Here is a 23,871-nt window from a genome sequence, read left to right on the forward strand (position 1 = left end):
CACGTGACTGTCTAGCACTATTTCTAGTACAGTTACACTGTTGTACTTCATGTCAAATATCTCGGTTATTTTTAATTTTTAAGTTTTATTCAGAAAAAAGAAAGCCAAATTACGAGCTATATTTTGACGTTTGAACAAACTTACTAGCTGTTATAGGATTTAAGTTAGGAGCTGTCAAATTATGACTCGTTTACTATTTCTAGTACTGTTACACTGTTGTATTTCATGTCAAATATTTCAGTTACTTGTAATTTTTGAAAAAAAATTAATTCGGGATAAAGAAAGCCAAAAGTACGAGCTATATTTTGACGTTGAACGAATCTTCGTTGAAAAATTCGACTGAGGAAATCGAGTGGACAGATAACCTAACCTAAACCTAACCTAACCTAACCTAACCTAACCCAACCCTGAGTCTTTGTCATAAGAACTAGCAGTAGCAAGAGAAAAAACTATGCATGTTTTACAAAACCACTAACTTTATTTAAGTTGATTTTCACGTTTTTTTAAAACCTCTGCGGATTGCTAGTTAAACTTCTTGAGAAGGTTGTTCTTTCTCAGGGTTTAATGTTCAAAACGCTTTAATTAGAACAAAAGCAACTTGTACCATTTTGAATAAACACTACCAGGCCAAGGGATGATTATTATATTGTCAGGCAATATTTAGATTATATGTTTGTTTACTTCCATTCTATCTTAACTTTGAATACGCTTTAGTGGCGCCTGAGGAATTGTATACGGTAAACTTGTTACTTAACGTTATAGAGCAACAACTGTTGTGTTACTATTAAATTAAAACATAGTTTATAAATGATGGAGCTATCATTTAATATAAAAAAAACATCGTCATTTTTCGTTTAAAAAATTTTAAAGCAAAATTATGATTAAATACAATTTAAGTGTCAAACTATAGTTTTCCTTCTTTTAATTGAATCTTGACTAAAGAAGTTTTCTGACGTAACAAATGAATTCTTCTAAAATTTAATAAAGTATAATGCAAATTTTTGATTTAGACTCGTATTGAAATAGTTTAACGCCAGTTTTAACAGTCAAAGCAATTTTCCATAAATTTGTAAAATGTACAAAAAAAAATCCAGAAGATCGAAATCCAAGCATCGTGCAGGCCCAAACAATGTCTTTATCTTTTATCCTCGACTGAAAGAAAGCCTTATTATAATATTAATATCTACTTTAGCTTTAAGATTTTTAAGTGCCAGACACTTCTAACAAGTATAATTAATGTTAAAGTTTCCTACTTATTATTCCTGTTGTGATTAAAAGAGCATTAATAAAATTGCATATTCAATGCAAAACAAACACTCTGCTACTTTAAGCTGCTCCAATATTAATTTTACTTTCCAATTTAATACAAAGTTACCGTTTATTTTCAGGTTTTTTGCCAAGTGGAAAATGAGCAGAAAAAACTAGAAACAGCGTGCCATTATTACGCTATATCTCACACTTAATCAACGTTTCACACGCGTTTAATTGCATGCAAATTAAAATTTTGTTGTAAATATTTTGTAGCAACTTTGTGACACCTGGAAAATAAAAATAGACAGGCTAGAAAATTTGATAAACAGGTAAACGGAAGCAAATTACGTGATTCACTGGAGAAATTAATTAAAAACTGAATTTTGCTTCATTTATTTTAGAGTATCAGCGTCAAATTTAGATTAACGAGCAGTAAAAAAAAGGACGAGAAATGCTTCGAGTGTGCTTAATTAAAAATTGTTGATTTTGTATTTTTATTAGATTTTGTGGCAACAAAATGAAGTAAAGGTATTTTGTACAGGTCGTACTGTGAACGAGTGTTTAAAGATTGTCGACTACAAACTTGTTACGTGCAGTCGCCCGCTTATCCCGGAGTTTACCCAAGGAATCTACATTGCCGATATTTTTTGAATACTCGATTGCCTTTTATCAAGCTCTACATAGAAAATGAAGAGTTTAATATCGATGGACAACGATGCGAGAATATTATGACCTGCCCCATGAGGCCCATATCATCAGGTAAGTTGTTTGTCCACTTAAATTGAAATGTAATTCTATCAGATCTGTATTGGAAATTTAATGAAATCTAAACTTAACATAGCAAGCTTTTATTAAGAATACTTAAAAAAAAATTTTTTTCGAAAATCAAATCTAAAAGTAAATATCCATTATTTTGAAACTGAATTAGTAATAATAAGGAATAACAAAAATTCTGTTCTATTAGGTGAAGAAAATTGCCCATATGACTATATCAAAATTTACGATGGGAAAAACGAAAAGTACCCTGTGATTGGAGTTTTTTGTGGTATGGGGAAGTTTCCATATTCCATCATTGGAACGTCTCAGGATTTGTACGTCGAATTTGTTACGTCACCCGCAGGTTAGTCAACAGTTGAAACTCTAATTACATAATAGCGTTAAGGACAGAACTTTCCTAATTTGTTTGATTAGTCCCTTTAAATGATAGTTGTGTGCAACATCTGGTGACATCTGTACTCAACTCTATGAGTTAGAAAGTACAGATGGCGTTCCAAAATCTAGGAACAGCACCATTAATGCCGCATCATTCGGTAAACACCGATCTGATTGGTTGAACCTCACCATTTTCAACTAGTCCCTTTAAAGCTTCATATTCCACACTCTAGCGTATTATTATTTTTATGTTACGTGTTTCTGTCTGGCATTGTGGTTTGTTCTAAAATGTTTTTTTTTTCTACACACATTTTCCACCATTGAGAATAATGTATTAGGCATTTGTTCAACAATATCACCAACCTGTCAATATGTTATTATACCATTAGATGACATTTTTCATTGACTATCCACGGCCTTTTGTCATTCTGTAGCAGTGTTGTCATGTATCTGTATAAAAAATCACTTAACCGGGTATATGTTCTATTTAGGTCCTTTATTGAACACTGGATTTCACTTTAATGTCGGTAATTGGCCTGGACATGTCGACACCGCAGGTAGCCGAAACGGAACCTGCGATTGGTTATTGTCCTCCGACAGTCTCCGAGCTTCTGGAGATTCGGAAGGAATATTTTTGTCCGTAGCCCACTGGTATCCACCGCATACCAGCTGTACCTACCTGATGCAAGGAGAACCGGGAGAAATCGTTCGACTGTATTTTCCCAGGTTCGGTTTTCCCTAAAACTGAAAAGAGCTTAAACAAAGTTAACCGGAAAACTTTAGTTTTAGGATAAATCGAATCGAATCCCCAATCCAGCCAACGGACACTGAATGCGGTGAATCCTTGACATTGTACGACGCTTCGTGGGCGGACGATTCAAAGATAATTAAAACTTTCTGTGATACTTTTTCTAAAGCGATGGAGAAATACGACTTTGTGTCGACGGGAAATTCGTTGTTTGTTAAGTTTGAAAGTAAAACCGGCAGTTATAGCGGGTATTAGCTCTAAAACCACAATTTGCACAATATTTTTATTTGTTAATCTTTTAGGTCCTCTTTGTATTATTGGGCGCACTACGATTTTTTCAACAACACCAAACTAGGCGAAGCCGTTCCTGGTAAAAAGTGCGATGAGGTTTTCGCATCTTGGAAGCAAACAAAAGGGTGGTTAAGGTCTCCCCTTAACACTCTTATCTACAAGCAGCAACACACCAATGAGGACGTAACTTGTTTGTACCGGTTCGTTACGGACAAACGGTTGTTTGCAAGGGTGATTCTAACCATCACCTGCGTTAACTTTAAGGTAGGTCATTCTACAAGTTTCATTAATCTACAGGTCAGTACAGGCTGTTTCAGTAATAATGACAGTTTAGCTCTAAAAGTGAATAACTATAACAATAGGAAAACCTTGAAGGCCACTTGTGCATCATTTGTGAAACTTATAGCATTGTTGGTAGATTGTGATTGATCTATAGGCAATCAACTCGTTCTTCTTTTCTTTTAAATGATATGTGAAGTCGCCTAACTTTTTTCCGTTCTGCTAGCAATGTAATACAAAAATTCTCCATATAAATAGGTTTCTTTAATCAATTTCAAAGAAGCAAACGTTACTTTCAAAACATGTTTGCCTTCTTGCTTCACTACATTTTACTTTTATAAATTTAGACACTGGTTTAGACAGTTTCTTCAAATCCTCGAATTTAGCAGCTGCATTCCAACCATTTATGGTCTGTTGAACATTTTTTGTAACTCTAATAATTTCCGTGATATTTGACTTATTGCATCATCTCCGTCATTTTTGGGGTTTCAGCAACTGTAAAAAAGCTTAAAACGTTTGTTCTCTTCAACTGTCAACAACTTTTGCTTTCTAATCGACAAAATAATATTCCAGGATCACCCTTATAACTCTGGACCTTGCACCAACTGCATCGAGGATAGAGTAGATAAGCTGGTTGTATGGGAACCACTTCCACCAGGAGCCAACCATTCGCACAATCCTGTCACCCTTAACAAAGCTATGCAATCAGGAGATGTCACTTGCATTTGCAACAGACAATCGTTTTCAACCCAGGTTATATTTTTTTCCATATTTTTTCAGGAGTATTTTAATATTTTTTTACTTTTGCAGATCATATCTAAGGGAGAACACCTTAATCTACAACTGATTGTGGATAGTGCTCACAGTGCGTTAAGCTACTTCAAAAATAGTAATCCTCTTTTCGAAGCTACGTATGAGTTTGTTCACGGACCACTGTGTGGACCTGCGGTTATTTATCCAATCACAGATGGGGAAATTCACTATCCTTATTACGAAGCAGTGGGTTATGTAGATCCACCTAAATCCATCAGGTAAAACGTAAATTTCTTGCTGAATATTGTGTTTAAAATTCAATTTTAGGTGTATTTGGGAAGTGAAAGTTAATAAAGAACGTGACCTGTGGCTTCACTTTGATCATATTAAATTTAACTCAAATGCTTGCGATGATGGCATCGTTAACATCTTCCTAAAGAGCAGGGTCGATCCCTTTTTAACTTTATGTGGGGCTAACGTATCGTTATCTAAGGAACTACCGATGATATCGTCTGGAGATCTGAGTCCGGATGGGAGTGATCCTTCCATAACGATACAGTTTATAGGTGAGTGAGTGTAGTTTTTTGGGTAATTTTGCTTGCAAAAGTGTATATTACAACAAGTTTGTCATGAAAGACACAAGAAGTAATTCCTCAGGTTACCAATTGATTGAAAATACATAAATTTAGATACAAGATAAGATAAAATCAATCTAGAGAAAGTTTTAACAAGACAGCTAAAAGTATTAATATTGCTGGTCACTCTGTAGTTTAAAGAGAATTTGAAAGGCTTCAAAGTGTTATATTAAAGCATCCTGTAACTACCAAAACCACCGAAGTTTAAACTATAAAAGTACTTTAAATTTAGAACAAATTTATGTATACTTTTCTTGTATCTAACTTCCGACAACCGTTTCGGACTTACGTTCGTTTCGTTTTCTCAACACTGGCTAAGTCGAGTATCAGTTTAGATAAGTTTAGTTTAGACTATGTTATTTTGCATCTAACGTGTCACATTCAAACCTTAACTTAGCTTAAGTTATACTTCTTGAAGCTTACAGTTTTGGTTAAAAAGGAAAATTTTTAGGCCACTCTAGGTAAAGGAGATTAGAGGTATTTACCGGTAAGGTAAAGTAAAATTGGAAAAGTAAAATTCAGTGCGACAGGAAAATTTACCAATTTTACCAGAACATTCCAATTTGACCGTAAATTTATGGAATTTATAACTTTTTAATGAACAAGTAGCCTTTTCTAAAAAAATTGGTATTTCAGCTTTTGGCCACTTTTTTTTATGTATAAATTATGACAAATAATATGTTTTTGAGATGAGAAAAATGACGCAAATATTATTTAAACAATTTGTAATTTACCAGTAATTTACTGACAATTGTCAAAATAACTGTCACAAATCTCAGAAACACGTCTGATTTCGAAAACTGTAAGAAAACTGTAATTTTTGCAAATTTTCACAGTAGTGACAGATATCACGTGGTTTGTGGAGGATACTTTAGCTAGGCAGTCAGGTGATCACTGTCAAAATAACTGTCACTTATCTTAGAAACATGTTTTGTATCGAATACTGCAAGAAAACAAACCCTGATTTTTGCAATTTTTGAACACAGGTTGACAGTCAGAAACAAATTTGCTTGTCAAACTTACTTGGAGTGAGAAAATGACTGTTTTAAGCACATTTTTGAAATCCTCATTAAATTTCCTATCCAATAACCTAGAAAAACACTACAAAGTTTGGTACAGTCAGGCAGAAAAGCGGTGTCAAAATTTGAACTGCCAGAAACACAGTTTGAAAGGATAGTTAGGGAAAAAATCGTCTGTAAAACCCACTTGGAGTGAGAAAATCACTGTTTTAGGCACATTTTTGAAATCCTCATTAAATTTCCTATCTAATAACCTGGAAAAACACTACAAAGTTTGGTACAGTCAAGCAGAAAAGCGGTGTCAAAGTTTGAACTGCCAGAAACACAGTTTGAAAGGATAGTCAGGGAAAAAATCGTCTCTAAAACCCACTTGGAGTGAGAAAATCACTGTTTTAAGCACATTTTTGCAATCCTCATTAAATTTCCTATCTAATAACCTGGAAAAACACTACAAAATTTGGTACAGTCAGGGAGAAAAGCGGTGTCCTGGTAAAGTTAATTATTTAGTTTACCGGTACATTTAGCCATCACTATTTTTTTAACACTTTTTTACAATTTTTTCAATCTCAACTTTATTCTGAATAAAAACAAATTTATCCTTTTAGGAAGGCATTCCCCAACTAGGGCAGCATTCAAAATAGCCTGGACCGAGTTCTTCCATTTACCACGGAACCTCGACGGGACAGTAATGTCCTCCAAACTAGTCGAAGGAGGTGCACCAAATCAATTAGAAGAATGTGAGTTTACATGCCCTGGTGAACAGGGATTGTGCATACCAATACGTTTAGTATGTAACGGTGTTATAAATTGTCCCAATGTATCGAATCATAACGGTATTTAATTGTAAAATCACCAAAAAAAATGCAAAGCAAATTTCTTTATGTTTTCAGGAATGCTTATTTACAATGACGAGTCCCCGGATGTATGTACCCAAGTTTCGAACTCCAAAATCAACTGGTTCTACGTTGGTGCTGCCACAATATCAATCCTGTTATTCATATGTGGATGTTGTATATTTTTATACCGTCAATGTTGTTCGAACTGCTCAAATCCAAAGTAAAATCACCGTCAAACAATTATTAGATATAAAAAAAACACCCGAAAGTTGTGTACAACACACAGTGTAGAGTATCCCTGAACGTGGTTAATGCCAAACGCAATAAAACTTTTATAATTTTAAGTTTTGATTACCTTTATCTCTCTAATTGACATTGTACAGAGTTTTACCAATGTAGAATAGTCGTTTTAAGTTTTAAATTAGATTATCCAGTTAACTACTTCGAATATAAAAAAAGTTCCGAAATTTAACGTGTGTTTTATTCATTTCCGAAACCGCAAAATTGGTTTCATTCCTGAAACAGAATTTGAATATCACCAAAAGTGTTGATGTTGGAAAAGCCACCGAAATACGAACGAAGAGATATTTGTTATTATTGTCCAATAATTATTACAGTGCATAAATCTTATTGATAAATGATTAATCACGGCCAACATATTTAATTTTTAATTTTTAATTTATTGTGGAGAAGCTGTGTGATTAATCACCCCTATATTCATATTTTATTTTGTTATTATTTTTATTTTATCTCTTTCCTTTAACAGTTTTGTTACTGGTGGATATGTCTTGCACCGAACACACATGATATGCAAAACACACCATTGCATTTAGCAACAAAAAATGTTTTAACTCTATTCTGTTATTTACTTTCTACTATAAATAGACAATGAGGCAAAATAGTTTTCGTAGGATTTTATTTTAGATAAATAAATTCCTCTTAATTTAATAATTGAGTAGGTACTTCTGAGAAACGACTACACTCGTTTCTAATACTTATTACCACTACACTAAACAAATTCTCTATCAAAAATAAAGGATGAATCATAATAATAAAACAATATAACAAAACTGTCACTCATAAGAGATATTATTTTTTCAAGTGTAATAAGCACAAGTTAGATCATTTTTTCTTTCTGTCATGACACATTATATTATCTGTAACTTGCTTTTTTTGTGATTGATGGATCAGTAAAATAGTATATTATGTTACTAGGAGTAGAAAGAGGCGATTATTGTGCTGTGCTCAGAATATTGTCCGACCAAAGCGAAGCTGAGGTATCACATTGAGGCACAATTATCGCATTCTACACCCGTGTAACATGTACAATTTTTTTTCTACAGCTACGTTTTCCTCCACGGTCGCCAGTCGTCAGCGACCGCGACACGGTAGCTGCTACCAATTCGCTAGACCTGGATTAATGTAATTTAAGTACAACTGTTTTCCTACAAATTCGCGGGTCGCTGCTACCAGCGAATCGTCGCCAGTCATTGGTCGCCAGTCGCTTGTCTCGCCCTAGAGCAGTACAGTCGTTAGTCGCAGCGAATTTAAATTTAGTTTCATTAAGTTTTATCCAGAAATGGATGGATTTACCATTGAAAAGGATGAACAGCTTGTTCATCTGATCAGTAATAACCCAGAATTATATGATCCCAGAATAAAGAATGAAATCCTTATTCTTTTCGCTTCTTAAACATTGGTAAAACTTGTTCTCTTCTTTCCCGATCATGCACTAAGGACAGTAGTAATATATCATCATCCTGATAACTGTCCAACAATAAAAGTAAAGACCTTGTTTTAGACAGGTTCATTTTAACTCCGTTTAACGTTTCAACTCCGATGAGAATTACAAAAATTCGCCAGCGAATTAAATCTAGAGGAAAACAGAAGCCGGAGCGAAAATCGTGAACGAATCAATCGTCGCTACCGAGTCGCGGTCGCTGACGACTGGCGACCGTGGAGGAAAACGTAGCTTACGAATGTTTGCAAATAAGCTACTTTGCATACGTAAAAGTGTGTGCAAAGTGGCACTTTCCCGCACACTATGCGGGAAAAATTTTTTCCCGCACACTTTTTAAAATGCTGATTATACCTTGCAACAGTGATTTTATATAGACTATTATACATAAAATCTGCTTAGAATTTTGCGTAGAATTCAAAAATATAATAATATTCAGGGGTTTCATATAAAAAACACGACTTTTTTCACATTATTCTTCCGTACAGTTTAGGTAAATAAACCACCTTGTCTCTGTCTTTGAAAATGAGGCTTGTTTCCTTAGAAACCAAAGCTCATTGTCAAACAACGCATTTATATGCAATTTAAAGTCTACAACAGTGTTTATTCTTACTTATTTAAGTTAAAAAAACTATTTTAATAATGGATATCACTGAAGATGAACTTCCGGAAGATGTTCTAAAAGCCGCCAACATGGCTAGTTTGCAATTGCTGCCTCTCAAATCGCGAGAAAAATACGAGAAACAGTACGAGTTGTTTACCCAATGGTGCGAACAAAACGGGATAAAAACCTTAAAGGAAGAGGTACTTTTAGCGTATTTTGTTACTTTAAGCAAAGAATTCAAACCTAACACAATGTGGTCAAAGTATTCAATGCTCAAAAATGTAATAAAAATAAAAAGAGACATCGATATCGGTGAATTTTATAAGCTCACTGCATTTCTGAAAAAGCAGAATGTTGGTTTTAAACCTAAAAAAGCGAAAATTTTTACAAAAGAAGAAATATTCAGTTTTATGAACTCCGCACCAGATGAAATTAACCTGTTAATTAAAGTTGCCACTACATGCTGGTGCATGTCGAAGGGAAGAGCTAGCCAATTTAACCACTACAGATATTGAAGACAAAGGAAACCTCATAATTGTTAAAATTAGAGATTCGAAAAATCATACAGCAAGAAACTTTATAATATCAGAAGAAGTTCATAACGGAACCTACCTGCAACTGTACAGAAGATACACCGGCCTACGTCCAAAAAAGTCAAACAATCGTTTTTTCCTAGTTTACAGAAAGGGTAAGTGTTGGAGTAAACAGTTTTGGAAAAATGCCTTCTGAAATAGCTATTTTTTTGAAGTTGCCAAATCCAGAACTCTACACAGGGCACAGTTATCGCCGATCATCGGCAACGTTCCTGGCCGATTCTGGAGAAGGAATCACTGACATAAAACGCTTGGGGGGTTGGAAATCGACTACAGTAGCTGAAGAATACATTGATGAATCCACAAGTTATAAAAAAGAATTAAGTAACAAAATTCTGACCTTCAATCCTAAAGAAAGTGAAGCAGTTCCAAGTACCAGTATTTTACCTTCAGTTGCTCAATCTGCGATCAATTTAAAAAACGCGACCAACTGTACATTTAACATTAATGTTGTTAATAACAATAAATAGTTATAAGTTGTTGTTTTTAATATCAATAAAAATTAAAAACAAAATGTATAGATATTTCATTCGTAGAAAAAATATTGTTCCTAACACGTGTGCAAAGTAGTTTTCCCGCACTTGAAGCTTATCCGAACTCCGCTTCGCGTCGTTCGTCTAACTGCTTTCGCGTGTGGGAAAACATAACTTTGCACACTGAATAGGAAAACTACTATTTTCAAGCGTTTTTTAGTTCAAATTTCAAAATATCGACAGATTCATTGTGACAACCACAACATCATTTCTTTCGCCAAAACGACAATAAATTCAAAATGTCAATGTCACGCAAACCCATTCATCATCCGTCAAAAATGACAATATTGACTATATTTATTTATTATTATATGAATTTTCATTATTGTACTAGTAACATAATGTATATATTATAGTCTTTCTACGCCGGCAGTACACGTCAATAATAAGCGTATTTTGACCTCTTCTTCTTCGGATGCTATCCACTAATGTATGTTTGCGATCACATTTTCCAACTCCTCTCTATCCCTTGCGGTATGAATTAGGGTCTGTATGTCATTCACTCCTGTCCACTGTCTTATGTTCCGCAACCATGACAATTTCTTCCTTACCAATCCTCTACTGCCTTCTATCTTACCCTCGATCAACAACTGTAAATACTCATACTTTTCGTTCCTCATGACGTGCCCCAGGTATGCAGTCTTTCTCTTTTTGATGATAGTCATTCTTGGAGTCCACGGTATCTTCAGCATTCTGCGGTATAGCCACATCTCGAATGCTTCCAATTTGTTAATGTTGTTGACTTTAAGGGTCCAACCTTCCATCCCATAAAGAAGTACCGACCATACGTAGCACTTCAAAAATCTCAACCTCAGACTAAGTCAAAGTCCGAGCAACTAAATACTCTTCTCAGTCCTAGGAATGCTTGTCGGGCCAGTTCAATGCGACTCTTGATTTGGATATCGGAGGTCCAGTCTTCAGATAACCACATGCCCAAATATTTAAATTTGCTCACTCTGTCTATGAGCATTGCATTGAATGTTTCAAACGCATTCTGGTTTCTTGTTATTATCATAAACTTCGTCTTTTTAGTGTTTACGTTTAGACCCACAAATCTGCTATGTTGACCGACTATGTTGATCAGTCCTTGTAAGTCCTGCATGTTATCAGCGATGAGCATTGTGTCATCAGCACAACTCCCGTTGACTTTAATACCTATCTCCACATCTTCCAGTGCTTTCCGGAAGACCCCTTCCGAGTACAGGTTGAACAAAAGCGGGGGCAAAACACATCCCTGCCGCACGCCCCTCTGGATCTCTATATCATCAGACAGCTCATTATTGAGCCTGATCTGTGTAGTCTGGTACCAATATAGATTTTCGATACATCTGATATCTTTCTGATCTATGTCAAGATTCCTGAGGAGTGGCATTAGTTTGGGATGTTCAACTCGGTCAAATGCTATTTTAGACCGCTTAAAAAAAAAACTAATTTGTTATGATATGATATAATTATAAGTAAAAATGAAAAAAAAAGTAGTGCACTGCCCGGGAATCGAACCCGGGTCGCAAGAATGGGAATCTTGCATGATACCACTACACCAGCAGTGCTTGTCGACCGTGGGTGTTTTTACCATGAAGACTTTCTGAATGTCGTGAGTCATCGATAATACCTCAAATATTTGAACAGCTTTTTGCAGAAAGGAACCAACCCACAAAAACAGGATTCCTATTATTATACCATAAAAATGTGTAAATTGCCAACGCCTTTTATAGCATTTTATTAGCATATACATACAAGGTTGGTGCGTATATTTTCGCAGCTTGTGCCGATTTTTTTCCAGATAGGAAAAAACTGTTATAATACAAAAAAGCTTCTCCTAAATCATCAGAAAATGTCAAATGAATAAAATAATAGACCATGACAAAGATGAAAATAAAATACAAAGGTAAATGGAACATTGGTAAGCATGGAACACACTGTATATTTTCTGATGAGTTGGTAGATATTTTTCTCCTGATTTCATAGCTATATAATAAGTTGATATTTGGTTGAGACGTTTTCGAATTATTGGCATTTAAAAATTGCGTTTTCATTGTTTTTCAAAATCACAGTTGTCATTTTAATAGTTGTCTTTACTTTAATACAAGAGTGGGTTACAAAATTTTTCCATCGACTCTAGTCTATAATAAATGTTTATAATTCTAAAAAGAACGAAAAAAACTTATTGTCAGTTGTATACGCGACACCACAAACCGAAATCGAATGGCACCTTTGACAATAACAGTGACAGTTAGTTGTATCGATAATTGTTTGTGTCATCATTTGACAGTTTGTCACGTGATTATTCTGTTGGTAAATGGTAATAATATCACGTGGACTAGTGTCATTTGACCTAACGCTCGATTGCTGAGATATTATTTTCAAAGCGCTTTTAGTAAAAAACATACATTTTGTTATTAACACAACATACCTAACCTTCGAGAAAAAAGAACAAGTATCGGGGGGTAAAAGGTCTGTTCGTAGAGGCAATTTCAAATTGGTTTCCAACTGAAAATCGGAAATTGTTGGCTTTTATTGGTTGAATGCTCACGTGACATTGACATTTTAAGAGTATTGTTGGGTTAAATTAGTTGAATTATTATTGACGAGTGGATTTGTGATTAGTGGACAGATTGATTATCGCCACCAATGAGTAAAAAGAACAAGTATCAGGAGGTAACAATAATACAAATTATAACCCGTTTGTACATTAAGCGAGGGGGAAGTCCACCATCTTTTATTGCGCATTCGCCTACTGCGCAGTTGAATTGACGCAGTACATTGAAAGTTTGGAGTTTCAAACCCGCAAAAATTTGTTGTTTGTATTTGTTGTAGTATAGTGTTAGTTTGTTTTGTTTGTTTGTGGTTCTTTAACAGTTGAGTTTTGCAAATTTAAATTAAGTTGTACAGTGGACAAGATTAAATTTAGATCTGATAGTGCCAACCGGAAGTTGACGGCCGCCATATTACTCGGGGGGACTCAAAGGGAGGCGGGGGGCCTCCCCCTTGTTTCTGTCCCCCTTTTTGATTGCTATTGCTCCTTCCTGCTATGTTTACATTTTTTTTATTCATTGATCGCCACTGATTTGGTGACAGTTTACGGCCGCCATACTGAACGATTTTTGTCTCCCACTTTGGTTGCTTATGCTCCTTCTTGTTATATTTTTTTTCATTGACCATAACATAATTAGGGCGTGCGCGCACTGAGCGACCAGGTCGCAACGGCCAGGTCGTTGCGACTTTTCAGATTTGCGTTTATAGGTGCGTCTGGCCTAACGACCAATTTTTGTGCAGTTGAAAAATGAATGCCGAACAAGTAGCAACTATTGTGTATCTTCTCCGGCGGGAAAAAAAGAAAAAAAAAAAGGTTATGTGTGCACCCTTTGATACAAACTCGCAGTCAAAATGGAATGAAGAATTATGAAGACTTGCGAAAATACGACGACAAGTTTACTAACTATACGCGGATGTCTGTAAAATCCTTTGATGAGCTGTTACAAACATTAGGCCAGTCGTTAAAAGGTTCAGATACACCAATGAGAAAATCTATTTCTCCAAAAGAAAAATTACTTGTGGCTTTAAGGTAGGTGAAACTGGATTACTTTATTTTTAGTTTGATAGTATAATAATTATTAAAAAAGCTATTAAAAAAGCTCCAAAAATGTAGATTCCGGAGAGGTAACAAAAGTGTCTGTTTCGACGGAAGAAGAATTTTGACTCTATTGACTTTGTCGAGGTATTTGCATTGACTGATCTGTATACTGCGGGCAGAAGTTCTGGGCTAACTGGGTAGATGCAGAAGATCCAAATGGCGTTCTATGAGAACTCGAACTAGTAAAGTTTGGCTGGCAAGTTTGAGAACGGTTGTTCGCTGAGATAATCTGTAATTTTTTGTTAATTACATTCATTAACTCAAGTCTAGTTGTCAGTTTCTCGTTTTCTGGAATTTTCTTCAAATATGGTAGTAAAGATAGTACAAACAGACGATCTGAGTCTCCTTCCGCCTCAGCTTCTCTTTTCTCTCTACTTTCCAAGGAGGCTTTTAAAGTGGCAGCCAATTCCATGTCTGCATTTTCTTTTTTGCTTGCTTTTTTTCCTTATAAAGTCGTCCTCAACGTCATATGGTCCATCTGGTTTTTTGTTTTCAGTCTCAAGCACAGAGCAAGCTGTCTCCTGAGTATTTGAACCCGTTGTTGTAATTCCAGAAGAACATTTGTTTAAGAATGACAGTTGAGCTGCATAAACGTATGGACTTTTGCGTTCAGCTGCTGAACCAGACTTCAGTTTTTTTACTCTTCTTATTTCTCTCGTATAACTGTCTCTGATACTTCTCCATCTTGTTTGAAGAGTTACTCCTATAACAAAATTACATTAAAATTTAGTCCAAATAAATAATTTTTCTTGTTACAGATATCTTGCCACAGGATGTTCTTTTGTTGTAGTGCATTATGCCTATAGACTTGGGATAACTACAGTTAGGGAAACAGTAGAGCAAGTTTGTAAAGCAATTTGGGATAATTTAAAAGATAAGTATTTACCAGAACCATCAACCGAACAGTGGCTTGATATTACAAATGGTTTCAAAAATCGAGCAAATTTTCCTAACTGCATTGGGGCCGTAGACGGCAAGCACATTAGAATAATTAAACCAAGTCATTCCGGATCAGTCAACTATAATTATAAACACTTCTTTTCACTTCTTCTGCTGGCAGTATGCGATGCAGCTTATAAATTTGTGGCTATAAATGTCGGTGCTGATGGAAAGGAAAGCGATTCAACAGTTTTTAAAGATTCAATGTTTTACCAAGCACTTCAAAAGAATCAACTAAATGTCCCTGAGAAATGTCTTATTTCAAGTTCTAGGCAAGAGTAAATGCCGTTTGTTTTGGTTGGTGATGAGGCATTCGGATTATCGGAGCATATAATGCGTCCTTACGGAGGAAAAAACTTAAGTGTGCAAAAGAGAATATTTAATTATCGACTATCTAGAGCTAGACGTTTTATTGAGTGCACTTTTGGGATACTGGCTAATAAATGGCGAATTTTCCATCGTCCACTTAATGTCAAAAGAAGTTTTCCAATAGACATGATAAAAGCTTGCTGCATCTTACATAACTATGTACGTACCAAAGATGGTTACAAATTTGAAGATACATTAACTGTGGGAACACCAGGAATTCAAAATGTACCAATAGGGAATATTGAGCGGGGAAACCGTCCTTCAACGAAATATAGAGATTTGTTTGCTGAATACTTTCAAAATGAAGGAAAAGTTGACTGGCAGAATAATTGCATCTAAACTAGATAAAATAAAGTACCATATATAAAATATATAATAGTGTTGACATATTCTTCTGTGGGTAGGTTATTTTAATTACCTAGTTTTCTCTTTTCCTCATCATTAAGTTCCTCGTCTCCAAAAATTACAACCAATTCCTCCCAATGCTTTTTTTTCAAAACCCGGTTGCTGAAGTCTTCACTAGATAAGTCCCATAAAGATCATCGCTTCTGAATTTCCAATATAAATTGTTCGGTATCAAATTCGCATGATTTTTTCAATGCCATGGCAAAATAAATTTCGCAAAGTGATGCGTTGACACTTTGGCCGTTGTTGTCTGACCGTCAATGCGTTTCCACCCAACCAACACCATGTATTTTGTTGGTCGCAGCGAACCACTGGTCGTGTGCACGTCGCAATGGCTTGCGTTGGCCGTTGCGACTCGCTGGTCGCAGTCGGTAGTACGTGTTGCACCATTTGCTATAATGATATTTATGGTCGCTCAGTGCGCGCACGGCCTTATGCTACATCATCGTAATAAAAAAAGGCTCAGTTTAATATGCAATAATTCAATTGTCTATAAGAAAAAATTAAAGTTGATAATGGCATTTTATTGAGTTCTTACCGAGATTCTCATGGTGAGATAGAAAAACGGGACACCCAGTTTATAAATCTGAAATCATTAGTCATTACCCGAAGTAAGTGATCACATTAATGTGATTTTCATGTTAATGTTATGTTTTAGCACATTTAGTGAATGTAATGTTTTGTCAGCACAACGCAGACCTACCTGTATTACCTAATTTCTAAAGAAATATATTACTCGAGATATTTAATTGGTGAGTCAGAACAGGCGTCTACTATACTGATTTCATTGATGACCTCATCGATGGTAACGCGTTGTGTAATATACCAACAACCATGAAAAATTAACCACAACAAAATTGTCATATATATACTGATGACATCATATAACTATGTCACGGACTGCCCCTTTAATAGTAACGTAATCAGAACCGTATTGCAAGTTTTTTTCATTATGAATCACTAATAAACATCTGATTAGTGACTATAGCTGAACTATAGCTTATGGAGTGTGGATATGTTTCGCGTGTATGTTTCAACTGATTTATCATAGCAACGAGTTTGGAATTTTCACATTAATCAGCATCGCAAATAAACTATTTTTCTGTATAAAGCCGGCTCTGCCTTCTACAAAATTTGCGGATAGCATCAAAACAAGCTTAAATAATATTCCGGTTCAAGTTCGCGCGCATTTGTACGAATCCCTCAGTCCCCAGTCAGTGAATCGATTCCAAGGTGATTAGTGCGTAGTTGCATCTCTGTCAAAACCACCCCTTTTTTAACCAAAGATTGTTAAACATGGCAATCAGTCGTTTGTCCATTATTAAGTTTCTGGAACTGGTAAGTACTTGCCCAGCATTAATGTAAACACTTGGTTTGGGAATCTATTACATCTCAAAGGGTGTGTTATTGTGAGCGGTTATGCGCATCATTTGGTTGTCATTACAATTCCTGCAGGAACTATTAATAACATATTGTGGAAAATGTATAGCCTGAAACTAAATATATGTGTGTGTGGTCAATCCACACTTATAACTAGGCCAATGAGGTGTGTATTATTAAGTAAAAAAGCATCGGTTAGGTTAAACTTCAATTTTACTTTGACATCTCTCACATGACCAGAGTTACTCAAAAAATAAATAATTGTAAATTATCTGTACAGGGTAGGTCCGAATATTTAAACAACTTGTGGCAACTCTATTTTTACAGGTAGAAACCATAAACCATTTATAAACGTTTTATTTTGTTCAATAAAACGATATACAACACCCTGTATATATTGTCTGATTTAATAGTTCTTTTTCTTCTGATTTCAAAAATATATAATGTGCTTACATTTAGTTTAGCCGTTTTCGAGTTATTGGAGACTGAATGTTTACATGATTTGACGTCACAATGACAATGACGTAACGTCAATCAATGACGCTGTATGGAGCATCAGATCGAATCCGGCCACAACTTACAGTATTTAGATTCCATTAACTCGAAAACATATGTAACCTAACCTAACCTCAGAAACTGAATTTCTGAATTACTTTGAAAGTAATTGAATTCACATTTACTTTAATTTGCTGTGCAACTTACTTCTTCTTAATAATTTATTGATTTACTCTTGTCAACACCTGACACTACAAATATGAAAAAAAAAGGTTACTAAGCTAAAATCAAATTTCATTTATAGTAAAAACTCAACCTCCGCCAAATTTGTTCTCTAGTTACGTATACAGAAAATCAAAGTAAATTGGGATGACGCCACAACCAATAAAATTTGTTTAATAAGAGAAATTCTGTAAACAATGTTTTTTTTTTTGGAACTGAGGTTTTTTCCCTCTTTACTGTTTGGAAAATGGAACACACTGTATTGTTCATTTTCAGTTTTACACCAGCCACTCCATGAATATCTCGGTTATTTGAAGGTTGGTTAGGTGACAGTTTTAAGTTAGGGTATAATTGCACCATTTATGTTGTAAAAAAGAAATTCTGAAAATCGCACTATTTTATGTTAGCCTAAGGGCATCGGTAAAGCAAAACCTCTTATGGGAGATTCAATGCATTTTATGACAATCTTTTAACCCAAATTAAAAAAAAACTAGGCTAGATATTGCTGTTTTTAAACGGCATATGAAAGAAGACACTTGCTAGAATGTGCGAAAGTCAATATAATTTTAATAGTACGTAAATTAAAATATTTAGAAGCATTTTATCAAAATGATAAAATTACTATCATTTTCAAGTCACTATTTTTCCTACCTGCAAAACTTTTTTGGTGACAAAAATAACTTTCGCACATTCCCCAAACCTTTAGCTATTTAATAAAAAAAAATCACGTAAATAAGTTAAAAATTAAAGTCGTAATTTGGGTTAAAAGATAGGACTAAAAAATTGCTCGAATTAAGGAGCGGAAATCTTGCATCTTTGTTCCATATCACTCTAGGAGCCTCGTCGCTTAAACAGTAATGTCTGTGTTAACACTGCCGTAGTTTTATCGACAGAAACAAAGAACGAACACTGTTTTTTATATATTTTTCTACACGTAGGCCAAGCATCGCGATCGAAAAACGTAAAGTCTTTACCGATCCCCTTAACCAGGACATACAAAGTAAACATTTATTTTTCTGTAGTATACCCAAAACGTTCCTGGCTTAAAACATAGTTGCATCCACTTTTAGTGTTTAGATAGGAATAACCTGAATTCCTTAAAAGGAGGTTAAGTAATTCAATTGGTGGGTTAACCAGGATTTTACAAAGTTATTTTAAATTAATGAATTGTGCAGTGGCTTGAAATTAACTTGTGGCTTAAATTAGTCTGGATGTTTACCATGATTTTATGAAACTAACCTCTACAGTATAACCCAAAGGATTTCAGTTTAATATAGTTGATGTAACCTTTTGGTGAATAATAATTTATACCTTATTAAATTTACAGAAAAGTGGTTATGAATGTTTTATACATACTTTTTTAAATTAGCTTTAATTGAAAAATCTATAGTCCAATTTTCCTTAGCACTATATACCTATTTAACTATTACGGTAAATTTCTTTAGGTGGGTGATTTGTTTCAAGCCAATTTAGAACACAATGCCAGTTTTTTAAAAATCACATCAATTACAAATATAATTTCTTTGTCACTTAATCATTTCCTACTGTTTTATTTCTAGCTCAGATTTGCTTATATGAAAAGTTTTACTTATTTACGCACCTACCTAATTGAAATCAGACATTATTCGAAAGCGTTATATCTTTAAGATAATTCAAAATTTATGATGGAATCGTAACTTCGTAACTGTTTAACATTTCGGTGTGTTTATACATTTCATATTGAGAGAGGTGTATTTCAATTTTGTAACATAACAAGTCACTGCTATTTATAATCCTTTAGTCAACAATCATATTCCAAAATTAGTCGCTTAATGGGAAGATTACTTGCTTGGAAAAACTTCCTTTTGATAATAGCGTGTGGCTTGATTAGACTTTGTCGTTGTGGCTTTTTTAGAATGCATAAATATTCTAGTTGAGTCGTTACATGTGTGTTAATGGTTGCCTTGCTTACTATAACATGTACGGTTTTACAGTTGATTGTTTTGAATGCAGTGTGTCATAGGTTGTGGAATTGCAATAATACGAGTTATAAACAAAATAATCAAAATTTTATAACTTATTGCCACCATTGTTATCTCTTTACTTTGTTGACCCCAAGCGTGTATTTTTTTGTGGTTAAAAGATATAATAGCGGTTTGTACCGAGTTTTAAGACTTATGGATGTGGTTAACGGTCACTTTCATAAATTATAGTTATATGTCAAACTAACAACTTAGGTTAAGGTTATCCTGCCATTAAAGCAAGACGCGAATACCCTAAACATGGCAATGGATGACGCCATTCACCTAACCGGAAGTATCATGCAATGAGTTGGTAAAGGTTTCATGACAATAATTGACTTTCGACGGTTTAAAACCTAAATATTAAAAGTCCAATCATATATCAGGATGTACTTTTGGACGCTATTTATGTAATTTTCTTAAACATTCACTTCAACTTGTTAGATCTTTATGGAGCTCTCTGAACGTCCCAGAAGCCTCTAGTCTTGCATCTTTCAAAACAATCTGGCACGTTTTAGCCTATTTTGCAGTGTCTTTGTTCAAAATTGATAAATTATCCTGATGCAGTGATGAATAACTTTGTGCAGTTTTTCTTCATTTGTCAAACTAAAATTATCTAATTTTACTTTTTAGTTTTTTTTCGGCAGAGTAAATCAATAAAGCTCTGCCAAGTTATTCAAGAAAATAAAACAATTCTTAAAAGTCTTAGGCGGGACACCATTTTGAAATAAATAATAAATTTAAAAAATCCTCAATAAAACGCTTTTGCATATTATTATAATCCGCTTGTGGTAAATTTTACTTCTAGTTTGTTTATAGAGGATGCAGACGTATTTCTAGCCAAACTAATCGTTAAACTAGCATTTAAAACATTTCCATTAAAACCATCTAACCTTCATATCAACTTGTAATTTAATTGCACATCGTGTAGTAAAAAATCCATTCACTTTTATTGTATTTCCAGCTCGTTGCAGTCGTTTGCATTGGACTTCATTACAAGAGCCAAACTGGCGACTGGAACATTGATACCTTGTCTGCTGTCGCTTTCGGTGGTTTCATTATTATTCTTGTAGGAGGATTTGCCGGTAAGTTTTTTGTGGATACACGGAGAATCAAAGTAAACTAGGATGACGTCACACCCGAAAAGAATTGCATTATTGCTGTCACAGTTGTGTTTGAGTCGTAAATCCTAAGTCAAAGGCTGGTAAATTGACTGAAAGGCAAATGTTCAGTCTTTGTGAATGTTAATAATTTATTTACTTAAATTGTTGAAAATAAAGTCAGAAATCTACTAACTTACTTAAAAATGGCGGCTGTAGGACATCTCCAAGTAACGGTTCTGTTGAAAGTTCTGTTTTTATCCTGATTTTTTTCTTTTAGATGTAATTTTAATTTATTGTAAATTGTAATACATATTCATCGAAACGAGTCTCCCTATTGATGGTTAACAATTTTGACTCTAACTGGTAGAGTTTTTGACACTAATTTAAAGAAATACTGAAAAAACCTGTTTTAAAGAGATGAAATTTATGATCTAGAAATTTAACATTTTTGGACAATAAGTCTGATAAAAAAAAACAGCAATGGCGACTGGAAATTTCAAAATTATGCATAGGAAACCAGTGGTAAGAAAAAAATCGACGAGCTAAACAAAGATGGCGAAAAACGGTCATGTGTCAGTCAGCTTGATGAAGCGGATATGACGTAATTAACAGTTAGCCACAAGTAGGAATGGGAAAATACCGGGTGCATTAAAAAATCTGTCTTTTTGATAGATAACACTAATGACAGAACTGTCAACTGGCCCTGTTGTTTTTTATAAATAAATAATCAAACTGAAATTACTCATTACTTTTTCATGTTTCACATTTTTAAACTGAATTTTAATGCATTTATAATGTCAGAATAAGTTCTGTAAAGACATACTGATAACCGCTTATTGACATTTGACACCTAACCGAGACTTAACTCTGCCAAACTGTCAAAGTTCGAACTGTATTTAAAAATCATTACAACAGTCACCTGACCCTAAATAATGCAGTTTTGCCCTTGAAAATGATCTAAGTTCATTTTGAATATATTTAGTTTCAAATAATAATCAAAACAATCACGTGACCACCGATAAATACAATTTCGTCAAACGAACGTCAAATTTAAACCGTCAAAATTGAAATTGAGTAAAACCTGACTGTTCGAACTTGAAAAAATTAAGTTAAAGTTCAAATGTCAACAAGATAAAAAAATTGATGCTTAAGAAATAATAATCAAAACAGTTACGTGACTCTAATAAATACAGTTTTAATCTTGAAAATTGTCTGGGACGTCGAATTAAAGCTGTCAAAGTTCAAATTGAAAAAATTAAGTTTTAAAAGTAATAAAACACTCACGTGACCATAAAAAAATTGAACTTGCAACTGTCAAATTTCAAATGTGAGCAAGATAAAATAATTGATGTTAAAAAAATAGTTAAAATAGTAGTCACTGACTCAAGCTGTTATAACAATGATATTTACAATCCTCGTCATTTAACAATTGACCTGGTGCAATAATATGCACCAGGTATTTTCACCATCCCTATAGCCACAAGATATCAATCAGTTTTTCTGGTGAAGCAATCATGTGACCAAACTGTCAAGTTCCAGCAAACTGACGTCACAAAGTTTTTTCCATCTTTGTTAATGAAATATCTGTAGGTATAAATCAAGCAATAGCACTTATTGCAGCAATTGTCAAAACAACTTGATTTTCATGCATTTTTAGTGTTTTTTTTTTCTGGTCTAGTGTTACGTCATCTTAATTTACTGAACTTAACTTAACAAACTGAATTCTAATTCTGAATTAATTTAGGTTACGTGATCAGCTCTCCGATCAACAAGAAAATCGACATTTTCTACAGTTTGGTGGGGTGCGCCATTTTCGTGGCTGCGGGAGCCCTAAACATCAAACATTACGAAAATGGATGGAAGGGCGATCACAGAGATTATGGTTTGGCCAAGGGCTCAATGGCCATAATCAATGGTATTTTCTTTTTGCTCGATGCCCTAATTACTTGGCGTGGCGATTTCTAAGTAATTACATACAAAACACACTGTATACGCTTCTATCTTCCGTCATTATCTCATTTGTTCATATGTTTTGTTAAAAATTTTACTATACAAACAAATTACTGAAGGTTGTTTTGTTTATGAGTCACACGGTGAGATAAATAGCGCCAGGAATTTTTGTTATTGGTACTAATTAGTTATTAATAACAACAGTGTAGCTTTTTTTAGAAGTTACTCAATCAACGATTTATGTACAAATCACTAATATTTTTTTTAAATCATGCAAAAATATTAAAATAACTGTGTAAGAATACCATGACAAGACCTCGATAAATATTTTTATGGTCACAAGGTTAAATGCGTAAGTAACTGCTATACAAAAATAAATAAGTTGCAAGTGAATCACTCTGATAATTTTCTGGTTACATTAAAACTACTTGCAGTTAGTAGGTACATACAATTTTACAAAAATAATGGTACAAAGCTCAGGTATTGAAAAATCACTAAAAACGAACCACAAAGTTTACTCAGTCACTGTGTCTTTTTACTCATTTAAATTATTATACTTCTAGTATACCTATATTATACAAGTTACATTTATAAGACGTATTTATGTACATGTTTCAAGGCTTTGCTGATAAAAGCTTTTAAAATTATTATATACCAACTTTAGTAGCACAAGCATTTATTTTTATAAAAATATTGAAACTGAATTCTAAAACGTGTCTTATTGCTTAAAACCTAGTATAAACGTGTATTTTTATATTGTTTTTTAATTTTATACTTACTCATTTGATTGTTTAGTCCAAAAGTGGCGCATTTAATAAGATTTGTTGTTGTTTTCCAAGGTGCATGTCCAAATGTATTCAAAAAATAAATATGTACAAGCACACGTATTTAGTTATTTATTTGACTAGACATGTCCCAATTACCATATTAGCGTGTAATTAG

At 34.1% G+C, this 23,871-nt stretch overlaps 2 protein-coding genes, 1 long non-coding RNA gene and 1 other non-coding gene across 8 annotated transcripts in view; 2 read left to right on the top strand and 2 right to left on the bottom strand.

The window, feature by feature from the left end:
• LOC145726005 (uncharacterized) overlaps window positions 1-7,436 on the top strand; it is a 29,461-nt gene extending 22,025 nt beyond the window's left edge. For 2 of the 5 annotated variants that reach the window (XM_081974955.1, XM_081974951.1), the window contains exons 4-13: window positions 1,793-2,010; window positions 2,216-2,371; window positions 2,895-3,129; window positions 3,187-3,399; window positions 3,454-3,706; window positions 4,295-4,474; window positions 4,532-4,752; window positions 4,802-5,040; window positions 6,734-6,961; window positions 7,019-7,436. In XM_081974955.1, coding sequence (XP_081831081.1) covers window positions 1,793-2,010; window positions 2,216-2,371; window positions 2,895-3,129; window positions 3,187-3,399; window positions 3,454-3,706; window positions 4,295-4,474; window positions 4,532-4,752; window positions 4,802-5,040; window positions 6,734-6,961; window positions 7,019-7,188 — 2,113 coding nt within the window. In that variant the 3' untranslated portion in view covers window positions 7,189-7,436. Of the gene's footprint in view, window positions 1-1,792; window positions 2,011-2,215; window positions 2,372-2,894; window positions 3,130-3,186; window positions 3,400-3,453; window positions 3,707-4,294; window positions 4,753-4,801; window positions 5,041-6,733; window positions 6,962-7,018 lie in introns of all 5 variants that reach the window. The other 3 variants (XM_081974943.1, XM_081974938.1, XM_081974957.1) reach the window with 2 other exon arrangements.
• Window positions 7,437-11,911: 4,475 nt separating this feature from the next.
• On the bottom strand, window positions 11,912-11,982 carry TRNAG-CCC (transfer RNA glycine (anticodon CCC)). The gene has a single exon. It is a non-coding gene; the product is annotated as a tRNA-Gly (tRNA).
• A 2,018-nt stretch (window positions 11,983-14,000) lies between these two features.
• On the bottom strand, window positions 14,001-16,316 carry LOC145731408 (uncharacterized). Its single transcript, XR_014178796.1, has 2 exons — window positions 15,793-16,316; window positions 14,001-14,769 (listed from the first exon to the last, which is right to left on the bottom strand). It is a non-coding gene; the product is annotated as an uncharacterized LOC145731408 (long non-coding RNA).
• A 616-nt stretch (window positions 16,317-16,932) lies between these two features.
• LOC145731395 (protein snakeskin-like) lies at window positions 16,933-23,812 on the top strand. The gene is made up of 3 exons (XM_081983165.1): window positions 16,933-17,117; window positions 20,841-20,961; window positions 22,724-23,812. Exons 1-3 carry the CDS (start codon window positions 17,076-17,078, stop codon window positions 22,942-22,944), a joined length of 384 nt encoding a protein of 127 aa, XP_081839291.1. The 5' UTR covers window positions 16,933-17,075; the 3' UTR covers window positions 22,945-23,812.
• Window positions 23,813-23,871: the final 59 nt, after the last annotated feature.

The sequence above is a fragment of the Ips typographus genome, linkage group LG1 (assembly GCF_016097725.1).
Source record: "Ips typographus isolate SLU linkage group LG1, UJ_Ityp_2.0, whole genome shotgun sequence".
NCBI classification, from domain to species: domain Eukaryota; kingdom Metazoa; phylum Arthropoda; class Insecta; order Coleoptera; family Curculionidae; genus Ips; species Ips typographus.

Coding starts and splice junctions, on each gene's coding strand:
- LOC145731395 (XM_081983165.1), top strand. CDS start 17,076: ATGGCAATCAGTCGTTTGTCCATTATTAAGTTTCTGGAACTG. Junction 17,118..20,840: donor TTATTAAGTTTCTGGAACTG/GTAAGTACTTGC, acceptor TTGTATTTCCAG/CTCGTTGCAGTCGTTTGCAT. Junction 20,962..22,723: donor TCTTGTAGGAGGATTTGCCG/GTAAGTTTTTTG, acceptor GAATTAATTTAG/GTTACGTGATCAGCTCTCCG.